General features: G+C 32.8%; 1 protein-coding gene across 1 annotated transcript in view; it reads right to left on the reverse strand.

Annotated features, from left to right (window-relative positions):
* The window catches only part of VPS13B (vacuolar protein sorting 13 homolog B), an 803,413-nt gene that overhangs the window by 382,450 nt on the left and 405,531 nt on the right, over positions 1–15,432 (reverse strand). The window contains exons 26-27 of the mRNA XM_082674491.1: positions 922–1,093; positions 301–415 (exon numbers count right to left, since the gene is read on the reverse strand). Of these exons, the coding sequence (XP_082530617.1) occupies positions 301–415; positions 922–1,093 (287 nt within the window). The remainder of the gene's footprint in view (positions 1–300; positions 416–921; positions 1,094–15,432) is intronic.

The raw sequence follows: 15,432 nt of genomic DNA on the forward strand, positions 1-15,432 counted from the left end.
CAAATATACAACATGCATAACAAATTGTGAGGTGATTAGTAAAAGCAGCTTATTTCATTTAATATGGCAGTGTGGATATTTATGAACGGATTTGCCTTCTTAGAAAGCAAAACTTTATTATATTCCATATATGAATGAATACCAAGTAAAATTAACCAATATATCTTTTAAGAACCATCTTTGGGAATATGTACAGTATTTTTTTAAAAATTAAGGAATCAAATTAAAATATAAAAATTCTTTTACAGACTTTGTTCAAGGAAAATATAGCTTTTCCCATATTCATTATTCATTAATTACCTGCTTCTATAGTGATCAATATTGAAACTTTCTATTTTACATTTCACTTTGGTGTACACATCCTGGACATCTATGGAAGCACTGAGATCTTCTAGTTCACTGACCATACAAAGTTCTGCAATAAGAAGCAAATATTAATATCAGTATAGGGTTCACAATCAATATTAAAACTTTCTATTTACATTTAATGTTAGCATGTATATCCTTGACATCTACAGAGGGACTAAGACTTTCTGTTCATTAACCACATAAGATTCTAAAATAATAAGGAAAATTAATATCAGTATAGGCCTCAAAATTAAGATACGATGCTTATTTCAAAACAGGGGAAATCCCAGTTAATGTATGAAGTGCTACATCTAATATCAGTCAACAGTCTTTGCAATACATTTAGTGATATGACCAATGAAGAAATTACCTCATGGCTTTTGAAGTGAATTTTAATACAAATAAGACAAAATTTAGGTATTATAGGCAACATGTTAGTATTACTAATAGAAATCACTTGAGTTAGACTTAATGATTGATTTAAATGCCAATGATAAATAAAACTAAGTCTCCAATTTCTTCTAAAAATAGTGTTTAATATTTTATCTTTTCAGTAGAAAAGTAATCCTGTACCTGTGCCTTTATTTTCAGGATCTGGAGCAAAGAGCTTTATAGTAATTTTGGGGAGCACCCACTGCATCCACAGACTAACACGACCACTGGATCCACCAATATTACTTGTAGTTTGTTCCAAGGTAACAGAATCGGAGAATGGTGAATCATCAACTGCTTGTACAGAATCTCCCTGGGATGAGGAATAACAACAATACTTTGTAACATAAATAAAAATAACTAAAAATATATAATTTAAAATCTGCAATTACTGCTTATAACTTATCATATATGATAATGCAAATCATATAAATGTTTATATATAATGCCAGTAATATAAGCATACACTAATCATACGGTTTTCATAGTTACAGTGTACATGCATGCCATTCCAGTTCCTCTAAATGAGTTAGGATCATACCAATGAGTATTTCCTTATAGAGTAGCTATAGCCAAGGGTCAAACTGGGCTCTATTTTTGGAAATAAAGTCTTACTACCTCACAGCCACATCCACTCATTTATCTATTGCCTATGACTACTGATTAGCAGAGTTAAGTAGATGCTTTAGAGCTGCTATGATCCACAAAGCCTACAATATTTACTATCTTGTCATTTATGGAAAAAGTTTGTCTATCCCTGCTATGGTGTATTTATGTATGAATATATAATAACCATAGTAAAACACAGCATAATCACCATAATTTAAGAAACAGCAAAACATTCATCATGCCTCACATATTTTAATATTAAGGAGACATTTAAAAGCAGATTCGACAACAGATTTTTTAAATGATTTATATGGTTAAAAGTCTCTTAATTAGAGGTACAGAGCATGAGTGTGTGTGTGTGTGTGTGTGTGTGTGTGTGTGTGTGTGTGTTATGGTTATCTTTACAGAAATATATTCGGCAATTTATACATATCCTACAGAAAGGTACAATAAAAATGATAACAATGAAACAAAATGTAAGTAAAATGAGCAGGTTTTTGATAAATACCTCTTAGCTCAAGAAATTTTCCCAGGTTAATATTCAATGTTTTGCACATTTGAGATGGTATTATTTTGTAATTTGATGTACTTCAGAGTGTATCTCCAGCCCAATAAGAGGCAGCTGAAGCCCAAGAATATAACCCTTGGATTACAGACCTCAGCCCAGAAGAAGGGAATCTTGCAGCTTCAGAGAACCTGCCATACATGCTGGCCCCAAACCTTCATCAGAGCATAAGCTTATTCAGTTCAACAAATACATACTGAATTCTGGATATGTAAAAGGTCCTAAATTTGGTACTAATAAACTTTCTGTAAAAGGTCTGTTGGGTTGTTTTTTAATCTTTTCAGCAGGTGAAAATAAATCCTGGTTTGAAGATGAACAGCTTCAGTCTCAAAGGCAGGAAGAGATGGTGCCAGAGATAGTGATCACTCACTCATGTATTCTGTTCTTTTAGGATTAGCTACCAAGTATTTGGGTTTTTTAAATCCCAACTTTGCTGTCCATCTAAAACCTTCAAAAAAACTCCAGAACCTAAACTCATTCTCTGTGAACTGATCAAATACACCAGAGCATGCTTACTTTTTTAAAAGATGTATATATATATTCACGTACCAAAATGTTCATTGCAGCTCTATTTACAATAGCCAGGAGATGGAAACAACCTAAGTGCCCATCATCGGATGAATGGATAAAGAAGATGTGGCACATATATACAATGGAATATTACTCAGCCATAAAAAGAAATGAAATTGAGCTATTTGTAATGAGGTGGATAGACCTCGAGTCTGTCATACAGAGTGAAGTAAGTCAGAAAGAAAAAGACAAATACCGTATGCTAACACATATATATGGAATTTAAGAAAAAAAAATGTCATGAAGAACCTAGGGGTAAGACAGGAATAAAGACACAGACCCACTGGAGAATGGACTTGAGGATACGGGGAGGGGGAAGGGTAAGCTGTGACAAAGTGAGAGAGAGGCATGGACATATATACACTACCAAATGTAAAATAGATAGCTAGTGGGAAGCAGCTGCATAGCACAGGGAGATCAGCTCGGTGCTTTGTGACCACCTGGAGGGGTGGGATAGGGAGGGTGGGAGGGAGGGAGACGCAAGAGGGAAGAGATATGGGAACATATGTATATGTATAACTGATTCACTTTGTTATAAAGCAGAAACTAACACACCATTGTAAAGCAATTATACCCCAATAAAGATGTTTAAAAAAAAAGATGTATATATATTTAAATATTAGTTATATGTACTTAAGCTTAGTTTGATAGGCAGCATGATGCATTGAAGACAGTATAGCCATTCTTTGTTCCAATTACACCAAGCAAAGCAGAAAGCTCACTGCTCGTGATGTTTTCATCTAAATGCTTTTCCAAAACTAAGTGGCCCTAAATCTGCTAAAATTGAAATTCCTAGAATTTGAGAAGCTATATAAAAATTCAGGTTTCTGGTTAGCTGTCTAAAGTAACACATCTAATGAAAAGCACAAACTAATCCCAGAAAAAGATACATTTTAGAAAGTCAAATTCAATAAAAGACAGCATAATGTAGTCAGTATGCCTTTCTCTATGGATTGGGTCTTAGAGCAGAAGAATTCATAAATTAAATTCTCCCTCCAACACTTAGAAGAACATTATAATCCCAAGAATGGAAATTGTAGGGAAAAGACCATCTCAAATCAATGAAACCTTGATTTTTAACACTATTAAGTATACTTAGTAGGAATGCTAAGAAAACTGTGGCTTCAAATTTAATAAGCAAGCACTCCTGAGAAAAAGTTTTACTCTCCTTCTTCATGCAGTTTCAATTTTCATTTTGGATTTACAACACTTGGTGCGGTATTGTTAAATATGTTTGTGCATTAATTTTCTGCTCTATTTCTAAATCTATAGCAAAAATTGAGCCAGAATCGGAGACGCTGAACTATTTTCCCACACCTCTTTAGCCAAGGTCTAAAATATACAGTTCAATTCTTTCACCATTTTGTCGCAAATTGACCAAAATACTGAGTTTATTATGCTAGCTGAATTTATCTTTGTTCATCTGGAAGAGCAAACACTTCAGCCCTTCATCCTTGGCCTGCTTCAGAGCTCAGGGATGATCATACTTTTGGCCACACTGCTACTCTCCCTTATCAAAATAACTCCAGCATTCTTTTTCAATCACAAAACTTCCCAAAGGTCTAAACACTTCCACTGCTGTTTGTACTTAAGTCAACGATAACAAGTGGACTGCGGTGGTTTCCACTACCTTTGCTCTCACCATTTCAATGTGAAGGGTGGGAAAAACGAATAACTGTTTTTAAGCTCACTACTTAAGCCTGCCACTCATATTTCCCCTTCTACCACCACTGAGATCGATATTCAGGAAGCTAGAGCTATATCCACTGAAAAGTATACTGCTCCTTATCAACATGTCAACATAAAAAGAATTACTCGTAGTTTAAAGTATAAGTCATCCAAGGATCATATAAGCAAATACTTCTCTTCTACTTAACACAAGCAACTGTTAAGAGCATACTTTTTTAAACTAGATTCATTTATGGTGAATTCTTTATTGTCGAAATAATTTAAAAATAATAGTTCTTACCCAACTCAGCAACAAATACCTTAAATAGTGTTTTTAAATTTTATGGACTTTTGGAATGCAAATATTAATTAGAAATTTAAACATACAGATACATAATATAAATAAGCACAACAAATGTAAGGTGACCTCAGATAAATAGGTTATATTTATGTAATAAAACTATTTACATAAAAAAATAAGCCAATAATTGAGAAATTAGAGACATTTTCCAGCATGATTATTTTGAAATAAGAAAAGCATGACAACAAAATATTGTGTTGATTCATATGTGAAGGCTAAACAATAACCTGCTTTGATATATGTATTATATATGTATGTTCTTTCAACAGCTACTCAATTAATTAGATGATAATCTAAATGCTAAGATTTCTACATTTTGAATAAAAGTTTCTCCCTAAATGTTGAAGATAAAATCATTTAAAGATAAATATTTAATGAAATAAGTCTATTTTGAGGAAAAGATTTAAAACTATTATGAGACATCCTTAAAATATCAACTGAGTAAAAAAGTTCAAACTAAACTTACTTTCTAAAAGGTTGTCTAGCATAATAATTTGAGGTAGATTGCTGCTTAGGTTAACTGCACTTAAATCCCTGAAAAACTGACAATAGTTTTGCTATAGCAGTTGATGCCAAACAACTTCACTTTTTTTTTTGAGATACAACTGACATATAATATTATAATAGTTTCAGGTATAAAACATAATGATTCGATATTTATATATATTGTGAAATGATCATAGTAAGTCTAGTTAACATCCATTGTCACACAGTCATAAATTGTTTTTTCTTGTGATGAGAAATTTTAAGATCTACTACTCTCTTAGCAACTTTCAAATACACAATACAGTATTATTAACTTCAGTCACCATGGCATACAACACTAGGGCTTATTTATTTTATAACTGGAAATTTGTACCTTTTGACCACCTTCATTCATTTTTTCCCCCCAAATTTTCACTTTGGATTTAACTGAAAATAAATGCATTTTAAATAATTACTGGGGACTAAGAAATGAACCACTTCATGCTGGATTGTTTTCTGGAAATATATATATTTATAATTGAAGTATAGTTGATTTACAATACTATATTAATTTCAGGTGTACAATAGAGTGATTCAATATTTTATAGATTACACTGCATTTAAAGTTATTATAAAATACTGGCAATATTCCATGCTATACAATACAGCTCATACTGGATTTTTTTGAGAACTAGGCTGCTGAAGTAATTTTAATTCCAGAATCAATAAAATATGCAATTCAAATTTTGCCATGACCCTCTAACCTCCCAACATTGTTGGTTAATCTGTCAATTTTTACCTTAGGTTGAGTTATAAATCTAGCATTCATTCATCATTTTAGATTTTTCTAAAGCTTTAAAATTATTTCTTTAAAATGCTGTGAATAAGGATGACATTATCAAAGACATTATACATATATACAAGAAGTTAAAATGAAAAAATGCTTAATGGTTTGCCTAAAATCACAACTTAATTGGAGGGATTTAATTTCATCAACACAATATAGCTATCCATAATAATTGTCCTTCCTACATCACCTTTATGGAAAGTACTGAAAATCCAGAAGTTCAAAATAACATTTTATATAATTAGAACAGCTTCCAAAAGACTTAACAGGGCTTCCCTGGTGGCGCAGTGGTTGAGAGTCCACCTGCCGATGCAGGGGACACGGGTTCGTGACCCGGTCCGGGAGGATCCCACATGCCGCGGAGCGGCTGGGCCCGTGAGCCATGGCCGCTGAGCCTGTGCTTCCGGAGCCTGTGCTCCGCAGTGGGAGAGGCCACAACAGTGAGAGGCCCGCGTACCGCAAAAAAAAAAAAAAAAAAAGATTTAACAGTTTATGTACTTAACCTTATAAGGGAAATATGTGAATGTGTATGTATTTGTGTATTGTGTATCTATTTGCTTTGTTTACTTGTTATTAAAACAAATCATCAAAATGCGAGCACTTTCAAAGGCAGTTTTTATTGTTGGGCTATCTTGTAAGCAAAATGGCATAAATATTTCAATGAACATGATTATATAGTGTTTCACTTTCCTGAACATCTCCCTGAACACAAATTTTTGACAACCTTAACTAGCTGAAATACAGTGAAATATGTTCTACAAGTGTACAGGTTAAGCCTTACTTTGGGTCCATGGTAAGAATTAGCGTGCCAGAGACATCTTGTTTTATACCAAAATTTTTGCTCACCCTTCTACGTAATACAGAATTTTCTCTGGGAAGCAGCAATGCAGTGATGGGCTAAATTTCCCAGTGTACCTATATATTAGGTGTATACACATATCCATCCCCGAAGTTAAATATTATAAATTCTGCTAAAGATAAAGGACTAAAAGGCTTAATTTCTTTTAAAAGCTGAATATTATTAAGCTAAGTATCCAATTTAAGAAATTAGAAAAACAACAGAATAAACCCAAGAAAAAATATCTATCTTAGACTAAGTAGTGGAAAAACGTTACCCTTGAGACTTTTTAAACACATCTCTGGGTTACATGTAGGTTTGAGGGCTTGATTTCATACTACCGAAATGTTTCAAGAAACATCTAGCTACGAAATTAACAGTAAAGGGGTCCCAGGCTAGTGATGGCCCTTGGAGTCCCTCAGAGAAGGAAACACAGAAAATCCCTATTGGGGAACAGGCCCTCATACACTATGCAAGAGTCTCATAAAGTCGCACTAGTGAAGAACTCCCAATAGAAGAGCACATAACACATAAAGAAACAGTCTACTAAGAGCAAGGGTTAAGAATACAACAGTAGGATTAGACTCTCAAGAAATTCAGATAACATATCTGATAAATAATATAAAAGAATTATGTTTAAAACAACAAAAGACATAAAAACAAACAGAAAAAATAAACTCAATATATGCTTTTATGAATTCATATGAAAATATATTTGTAGTGACAATGAATATATACATCTCTATGCCCCGTACTATAATAAATCAGATTTAATTTCGTCAAAATGAGTTGACTTCCCAAATTGTTTAACATCCATATATTAAAGAACAATGTGTTTAAAACCTACTCTGTACCAAGCACTATTGCTTGGTACAGAGTAGGTACTGGTTGCTCAAATTAGGGTTATCCTATGATGATAAAGATAATAGGTGATGGGTGATAATAGAAAATTTATAGTTCACATCCAGTATGGCACTGAAACAGTATAATCATTATTTAACACTGTTACTTCTGAACCAATATAAACCTCTCAGTGTAAATCATTTTACGTCCAACCCATAATGTTTGACTTATCACTTATTTCAGATGAAAAGAATAGTATAAAAGTACAACTAACGTGGGAACAGAAAAAGTAACAGTGTCAAATTTTCAATACGTCTTTTGCTATTTGAACAAAATCTGTTAGTGCTGAAACATGCTAGAAGGTTTCCTTAACAGAAAATTATTATCAAAAAAGAAAATTATGTTCAACTTGAAAATATTGCCTAATATTTAAAAAGTTAAGTGAAATATTTATTCAACATATTACTGGAAGTCTTAGCCACAGCAATTAGGCAAGAAAAAGAAGTTAAAAGCAACAAAATTGGAAAGGGAAAAAAGCAAAATGATCTCTGTTTGCAGACAGCATGACCTTATATGTAGAAAATGCTAAAGATTCAACAACAAAAAATTTTAGAACTAATAAATGAATTCAGCAAGATACAAACCCACATCTGTGTTTCTGCACAATAACAGTGAACAATCAGAAAAGGAAATTAATAAAACAATTCTGTTTATAATAGCGTCAAAAAGAATAGAATACTTAGGAATAAACTTAACCAAGGAAGTGAAAGACTATAAAATATTGCTAATAGAAATAAAAGAAGACACAAACAAATGGAGAAATGTCCCATGTCCATGGATCGGAAGACTTAATGTTAAAATGGGAAGTTATTGTTTAACAGGTACCACATTTCAGCTGGGAAAAATTTTAAAAGTTTTGGAGATGGTTGACGGTGATGGTTGCACAACAATGTGAATGTACTTAATATCACAGAAGGGTACTCTTAAAAATGGTTTAAAAAGGTAATTTTATGTTGTGTATATTTTACCAGAATAAAACATTTGACATAAAAACATTAACTGGGACATAAAGTCATAATTGCACAGTATCAAAAGACAGTGTATTTGTTTAGCATCTATAAAAACTATGTTTATTAGTTTCATTTTATACAGCCTGGGCTACCAGAATGCCATAAAACATCTTTATTTTACCATTAAGTATTACTTTATCAATAATGAGTAGTATAAAATTCATTTTCTAGGAATACAGCAATACCATTGTTGGAGTTGGGAACCTGGAACAAGATGCTTGCCTATATTCCCTTTATTATGATGACATTAGTGTATTTTGTCTATCCAGTCCTTACCTCTTTTCTAACAATCTTCTAAGTTAAAATTTCTTCTATATGCAAAGAATGCCTAAACTAAGACCCAGTTTGGAATGAGGTATGTGTTACACACAAGTGCCTTTTCAATTAGGATTACCTTGTTGATTATCATGGGAATATACAGTGACTGTGAGAATTTCCGCACAAAACATATTTTTCTAGATAATAAAACAAGGGGGAACACTTCCCATATCATTTTGTGAAGACAGTGTGATCATGATACCAAAATACAACAAAGATATTATGTAAAAGAAAAGTAAAAGGCCAGTATCACTCATGACTATGATACCAAAACCCTAAATAAAATATTAGCAAACACAATCCAGCAAGATATGAAAAGGAAAATATATTACATCTAAGCTGGGTTTGTTCCAGAAACACAAGATCAGCTTAATATTTGAAAATCAACCAAAGTTACTAGTCACCTTAAAGGAATAAAGAAGAAACAAGTACTGAATATATAATCGTATCAACTGAATAAAAGTGCTAAGTAAAAGTGCCAAATAAGTGTACTCCTATAACAAAATGGTCAAGATTTCTAAAAAGAAAACTAAAATCTTATTGAAATTAAAGAAAATACAAATAGAGGAATGAGCCACATTCATAGAGTATATGGACAAACTATACATACTCAGTTAATATTTGTACTAACATATTGAGATGAATATTAACATTATCCCCACTATTAGAGATAATGAAACTAAATCACAGAGGTTAAATAATGTGATCATAAACTGCAGAGATTAAAAACTCAAGTTGTCTGATTCCAAAGTGACTTCTATAGATTCCATTAACTTAGAATCACACTCAGATGAGCTGGACCGTCCCTACTTTGTGTGACACTAACTTCAATTCACTGCATCTCAATTTTCTAGTAAATGATCTTCCAACAATCCCTTTCAATAGTATAGCTGTAAATTGATGGAATTAAGAGAAACATCCTTCTCACTTGTCAAGCTCTGCAAAATTATTATACCAAAGTCAGAGGAAGGCAATTCTTAAAGCTGACAAAGTAGAGAGTCTATGACAAAAAGTGGGAAGCAGCACACAGAATTTAGCTAGTTTTCCCCAGGAGAAAAAAAAAAAATACACCTTAGAGAAAATAAATTACTAGCATTCTATTTTTCTGTTTGCAAGGTTACTAGGGAAACTAAATAAATGACTTCTAATTTTCACTTTTTTCCCTTTAGTACCACATTTTTTGGCAAAACTTTGAAATACGCTTGAATACAGTTAGGGATAATATTAAATGCCATTTTAATTCTATACCATTCATGCTGGTACTAAGCAAATCTCATTAAAATGACAGAAATGTGCTCTTCTGAGTAAGAAAATCAGTACTAAATAAAGTATATTTAATGATTCTGCATTCACTTTCCTCTACCCCCTAATTTCTATACCAAATAACTCAGTTATCAACATACAGAGCTGGCCAAAAAGTTTTTTCGGGTTTTTTATAATATCTTATGGAAAAACCCAAACAAACTTTTTGGCCAACCCAATATTTCAACAGGTAAAGAAAAATTAAAATAGCATTTCTGGTATTAGTTTTGAAATGGTTTGTCAGGCACAGGTCATATAAAATGCATATAATATCTTCAGGGAAAAATTACTTCATTAAGAGTTAATCAACCTTTATTCACCAATGTTCATAGTAGCGTTATTCGTAATAGCCAAAAGGAGCAAATAACCCAGACGTCCATCAACAGATCAATGGATAAAAAAAGTATGCTATATACACAAATGAAGTAACACTCAGCCATAGAAGGCATTGAAATTCTTATACATGGATGATGTATAAAACATTCTTCTTACTACCTGGATGAATCTCTAAAACATTATACTAAATGAAATAAGCTAAACGAATACTTATGATTCCTCTTATGTGAGACACCCAGAATAGGCAAATTCACAGAGACAGAAAGTACAGTAGAGGTTACCAGGGATGGGGTTGGGAGGATGGGGAGTCACTGTTTCATGGGAAAAGAGTTTTTGTTTGAAATGATGAAATAGTTTTGGAAATGGATAGTTGTTATGGCTGTGCAACACTGAGATTATTCATTTAATGCCAGGAAATTGTACACATAAAAATGGTTAAAATGATAAATTTTATGTAACTTATATTTTACCACAATAAAAAAAATTTAGCAAAAAGAGTTACCAATGATATTGAGAATCTAATAGAATATGTACAAGGCAGAATGAGAAAAACAAAGATTCCAAAGACCAGTTCTTAGTACTCAATGATGTTAAAGAAATTTAAATTCAAGTAACATGGCACACTAAGTTGAAATGAATGTTTTCCTTTTCTACTACAAAAGCACGGAAATTCTAGATAAAACACAAGAATTTGTTTTAATACATTAAAGTGCTGTATATCTTTTCTTTGGTCTTGTAGACCTACTCTTCAATCATTAATACCCTCTCTACCTGGGAGGCTAATCTATGCGAACAATATGTACAAATATTCTTGTCCTCTGGTTTCTGGTCATTTTCAGCTAATGAGGAACATGGCAGGAGATAGAAAGGAGGGAGGAGAATGAAGTCAGTATTATTCCCTGTTCTCCCTGCCCGTAAGCCTATTTATGGCAAAAACATCCCAGCGTTACTAGCTCCAGGTACTGTACTATCTCCTGTGGTTTCCCTTCCCAGTCAACACCTTTGTCCTTATGAGAATGTCATCTTTTTCTAACTAATATAACAGTTAAACTTGAAATAAATAAAGGGAAATCTCAAGATGTCAGAAATGAAGAGGAAACACAAAGTCAGGGTAACGACTGGGAACTGAGTCATTACAGACTCAGTTTTCCTTTATAGATTATTACAAGATATTGAGTATAGTTCCCTGTGCTATACAGTAGGTCCCTGTTGTTTACTATTTTATATACAGTAGTGTGTAGATGTTAATCCCAAACTCCTAATTTATCTCCCCCCCACCCCTATCCCCTTTAGTAACCATAAGTTTGCTTTCTATCTCTGTGAGTCTATTTCCGTTTTGTAAATAAGTTCATTTCTATCATTTTTTTTTAGATTCCACATGTAAGTGATGTCATATGATATTTGTCTTTCTCTGTCTGACTTACTTCACTTAATATGGTAATCTCTAGGTCTCACTGCAATCCCACTCCCGGGCACTTCTCTGGAGAAAACTCTAATTTGAAAAGATACATGCATCCCAATGTTCATAGCAGCATTATTTATAATAGCCAAGACATGGAAGAAACCTAAATCAACAGATGAATAGATAAAGAAGATGTAGTATATACACAATGGAATATTACTCAGCCATAAAAAAATGAAATAATGTCATTTGCAGCAACATGGATGGACCTAGAGATTATTATATACCATATATTTAAATTTGTATGCAGACAGTTCTGTTGCTTACATGACAGTGTTGTCCACAGAATGTCTTCTTATAATCAGAAGATTATTAGTCAATGATTAGCAAGAGCAAAGGGATGCTAGAGCTTCCTGGGAATGCCAAGTCAAATAGGCATAAAGGCCTATTATGGATTATAACAAAATACATGCATAACCTCTCCACACTGTCCTCCCTAGCCCCATTCATTAAGTAGTTTCTCCAGTAAGAGGACACGGTTTTATCTCCATTCAGTCCGTAACACATTTAAATATACAGGAAACTTCATGAAAATTAGAAAAACATTTTTTAAATGGAATTCAAAGGATCACAGTAACATATCTACCATGTTGGAACTCAAAACAAAAGGAATAAAAATTACAAAGGTCATTACACACAATTTTACCAGCACTATAAACAAAAGGAAATGGGAAATGAAAGCCTGGGCACAAATTCTGACTTCTGGATGAATTAAACGACCACAGATTTAATCATAGATGAAGCATTCATACAAAAAGGAGAAAACAATGACTATATTTTCTGATGTCATCATTTACTGGCTAATTCTCAAAGAGGTAAATTTAAACTCAGATGCATACATAGTTAATCTTGAGCTCCACATAAATATTTTCTTGAGAGCAAAAAGAGAAATTAAACATGAAGTGTTCAATCCACGAACACCTTCTAATTTGTAAAGTTAAATCAAAGTCTTAACATTGATCACCATATCAAAACTGTCTACACAAAAATCTTCCTGCCCTTTATGGAAAACAAATCTAAATTATTTTAAGATATTTCTCAGGGAACAAGCTTCTCAAGTGATTGTAGGTTTCAAATCCATACCAGACTGCTAGCAATCACTCACCTCTTTCTTTTCTTAACCACACTACATAAACAAAAGAGGGTACATTTTGAAAATATTTACCACATTTTCCCCCATAACTCTGTTACCTTATGTAAGCTGCTTTATATGGTCTTTCTGGAATATTAATGTGAATCTTCTGCATTAAGATTCTTTCACTTTCAGATCTTTTTCACACAGATCAGATTAAATCCATACCTAATACAAAACTAACAAATCCACTAGAAGCATTTTCATTATTTATCTTTATAACCCAATCAGAAAAAAACCCTCAACATTCTAAGTTTAAATTAATTGCAGTCATGTAAGGAACTTATTTTTGAAATCAGAATTAATTTTTTTAAGTGACTGAGAAAATGTCTCCCTTGTTAATCTCTCCCTTTCTTAACTTCCTCACCATTCTTCTAGTCTATCACATTTATTATATACCTACTAAAACAAAATTGATACTAATGCCTTTTTCACTTTTGAAGATCCATCTCATATGTTACTGCCTTTGTAAAATACCTACAGATCCCATAGAATGAATTTGTTAATAATTTCTCTATAATTGCAGGGCATGCTCATCTCTATTACATCTTATAATCAGGGTCACCATGTCCTTCTGTATAGGTTGGACACTACACAATTCTAGAAAGTACCATTCAATCTGTACTTGTGTGAATGGCAGGCTCTAGATGTATGACAAACAGGTGTGACCATTCCACATGAGCCCTGTCTTTTCTGGGCTTGCAATGTTTTCTTAAATATTTCTTTCTAAAAGACTACTCCCAAGATAGGTACTCATTTTCATCTTGACGTTCCAATGAATACAGTACTTAGTGAACAACTGTTTAATGAAACACTCTCCTTTCTGCCAAATGTCCACAATATTTAACTTCATTTATCAATTTCACTTGTACTAGCTTTGTCTAGCAATGTATCACCCCAAGCTTTGATTACTCTACCAAAGTATTTCACAAAGTGTATTTTGTGCAATGTTAACATGTAGGCTATGATAAAGGGGTCTTTGGTTAAATGAGTTTGGAGAGTACTGCGTTGAAGAAAGTCAAAGTTTTCTTTACTGCAAGAGCTTTTGTATTCTAACGATATTAATAATCTCCAAGAAAGGATTCACTGTTTTTACCCTAAAAGGATATGTCCCATTGACTCCATAAGGGCACATTCCTAGATTTTCATTTGGGGGGAAAAAGTAATCCTATCACTTAGGTCATTGTGTTTCTTAAGATTTGGAATGAGCAGGGATACAGAAATTATTTATGCAGGGGTCAAATAGATCTACTCCAGCATGTGTTTATGCAAAAACAAAAACATAACTTCTACCTCTATTATATTACAGTAGTTCTCAGTGGTAAGCCTCTATGGAGTGTTTCAGAAATGTATTAGGGTATTTTTGGTTGACTCAATGATTGGGTGTCACTACTGGAATTTAAGGGTTAGCAGTTAAGGTATCAAGAGGTCCTATGATATATAGGACTGTCCTGAAAAATGAACACTATCTTACAGACAATGAAGTAGGTAAAAATCCTGTTTATAAGTCAACATTTGAGCATAAAACTGAATTCTGTTTTAAATCTAAACACAATATTTTTGCACTTATGCATGATTTTATTTATTAAGAGTTCCAGAAATGCAACTACTGAAATGAAAAGAATAAAAACTTTTGTTTTAAACTTTATCAAGTTTGCCATTACCTCAGGAAATCACAGCAACAACAACAGTACCAACTTGTGGTATTTAACAAAGACCTGCACAAGTCTATATGCGGCAGACACACTCACAGTAATTCTATGTACCTGGCTACTTCATTACAACTTCTAATGTAACCATGCCTGAGCATTTATATATTAAAATAATAATTACTATACCTTAAATTAATTTCCTTTACTCCTTTATATTTTATTCAAAATACTAGATATTTTTGAAATTATATGTATATGTAGGTCATATTATGTTTATTTTCATTTCAGGATAGTAAAGGGGGCTTTATAAAACATTTGTTATTAAAAGGGGCACTGGCACATTGGGTGAAGTTATGGTGTTAAAAATGAAAAGAAAGGCTTCTATGATCAGAAGGAAGAGGAGAGAACTTTGGGTCAGACAAGACTGAAAAATCACTAACCTAAAGATAACAAAGGCACTCTGGTTCTGAGCCTCTTTTGTATCAGCTTCTACATTTCCATACTTCTGAGGAACCATACATTTACTGTCTCAGTTTTTGCCATTTCACAGAACCCCTACTGTCCTAAACTACCCCACTAACTACTAAAAGTGATTAAAATACTTGGACCTAAAA

Source organism: Grampus griseus (genome assembly GCF_964374135.1).
Source record: "Grampus griseus genome assembly, chromosome: 17".
NCBI lineage: Eukaryota > Metazoa > Chordata > Mammalia > Artiodactyla > Delphinidae > Grampus > Grampus griseus.